The 1,774-nt window shown below is 41.6% G+C and overlaps 1 protein-coding gene across 1 annotated transcript; it reads left to right on the top strand.

Moving 5' to 3' along the window:
* Positions 1 to 955: 955 nt before the first annotated feature.
* Positions 956 to 1,363, top strand: LOC104704662 (uncharacterized). The gene has a single exon (XM_010420709.2). The coding sequence runs from the start codon at positions 956 to 958 to the stop codon at positions 1,361 to 1,363; it is 408 nt and encodes a 135-aa protein (XP_010419011.2).
* Positions 1,364 to 1,774: the final 411 nt, after the last annotated feature.

Genomic DNA, 1,774 nt, shown 5'->3' with positions numbered 1-1,774 from the left:
CAATCAATGATGCACTTCCTGAATAACAAATAATGGCAATTCAACTCCTTGACAAGAGCCATGAGACTTGGAAAAAGCTTGGAGAGGTGATGAGGTTGGAAGAAAATGGTCCTTGGTATGCTGATTATGTTAACTATCTTGCTTGTGGTTTAGAGCCACCAAATTTGGTTGGTTATGATAGAAAAAAATTCTTCAAGGACATCAACAAATACTATTGGGATGCACCATTCCTCTACACTCTTTGTAAGGACAAGATTTATAGAAGATGTGTTGGCAAAGAAGAGATAGAAGGGTTGGTAGAACTTTGTCATGGAGCAGCCTATGGAGGTCATTTTGCTACATTGAAGACAGTCACAAAGATTCTTTAAGCTGGTTTGTGGTGGCCTACAATGTTCAAGGACACTCAAGAGATCATCTCCAAGTGTGATTCATGTGAAAGAAAAGGCAACATGAGCAGGAGAAAGGAAATGCCACAAACTCCTATTTTAAAGGTTGAAGGGGTATAGACTTCATGGGACCATTTCCTTCTTCATATGGTAACAATACATACTTGTGGCTGTTGATTATGTCTCTAAATGGGTGGAAGCCATAGCTAGTCCCACCAATGATGCAAAGATAGTGTTGAAGTTTTTCAAGACAATCATTTTTCCAAGGTTTGGTATTCCAAGAGCTTTATCAACAAGGTCTTTCAGAGTCTTCTCAAGAAGCATGGAGTGAAGCATAAAGTTGCTACACCTTACCATCCCCAAACTAGTGTTCAGGTTGAGATTTCAAACAAAGAGATCAAGTCAATTCTAGAGAAAGCAGTTGGTATCACAAGGAAGGATTGGGCAAAGAAGCTAGATGATGCTCTATGGGCATATAGAACTGCCTACAAGACACCAATGGAACCACTCCATTCAACCTTCTCTATGGAAAGTCTTGTCATTTGCCAGTTGAATTAGAGTATAAGGCAATGTGGGCAGTCAAGCTTCTTAACTTTGATATCAAGAATGCTCATGAGAAACGCTTGGTACAATTGAATGAGTTAGAGGAAATACGCCTTGATGCTTATGAGAGTTCAAAAATCTACAAAGAAAGGACCAAGGCATTCCATGACAAGAGAATTCTTCCAAGGGTTTTCAAAGAAGGAGACCTGGTCTTGCTGTTCAATTCTCGTTTGAGGCTATTCCCAGGAAAGCTCAAGTCTCGTTGGTCAGGACCATTCAAGATCAAAGAAGTTCGTCCCTATGGAGCCTTTGTGTTATTGAACAAGTCTGGGAAAGAGTTTGTTGTGAATGGACAGAGGTTGAAGCCCTATTTGGCCAATGATTTCATCGAGGAAGGAACCACGGTTTCTCTCTCGGAACCCCAAGACGCCTAAAAGGCACGGTAACGTCAAGCTCAGTGACGTAAAACAAGCGCACTTGAGAGGCATTCCCATGGTATCCTTGTAAATATTTTCTTTATCCTTAGTTTAAATTAGTATATTTGGTGTGTTTTGTGTGCTCTTTGGTTGCTAAAAGTTTCAGGAAGTCGGAGTGTTAAGATCAGCTCAATGAGACTCCAAATGGTGAGGATTGGACCATACGATCGAGGGACCAATCGACCAAATGGTCGGTCAGCGCGGAAGAACGATCGACCAAATGGTCGATCGTGTGGTCGATCATTTCAACCAGACGGCACCAGATGCTGCCCAGACTCGGGAAATGATCGATCGGTTTGTCGATCAAAGTCTCCCTGCCCAGGTAAGTCAAGGTAAGTCAAAATTCTGACTTTGATCTACTTAGATTGA

This window comes from Camelina sativa, chromosome 7 (assembly GCF_030686135.1).
Source record: "Camelina sativa cultivar CO46 ecotype springtype chromosome 7, ASM3068613v1".
NCBI classification, from domain to species: domain Eukaryota; kingdom Viridiplantae; phylum Streptophyta; class Magnoliopsida; order Brassicales; family Brassicaceae; genus Camelina; species Camelina sativa.
Note: the sequence above shows the minus strand (reverse complement) of the source record. Positions and strands in the feature narration are given on the sequence as shown.

What these genes read in the sequence shown, in the direction of transcription:
- LOC104704662 (XM_010420709.2), top strand. Translation starts at nt 956, where the DNA reads ATGTGGGCAGTCAAGCTTCTTAACTTTGATATCAAGAATGCTCATGAG.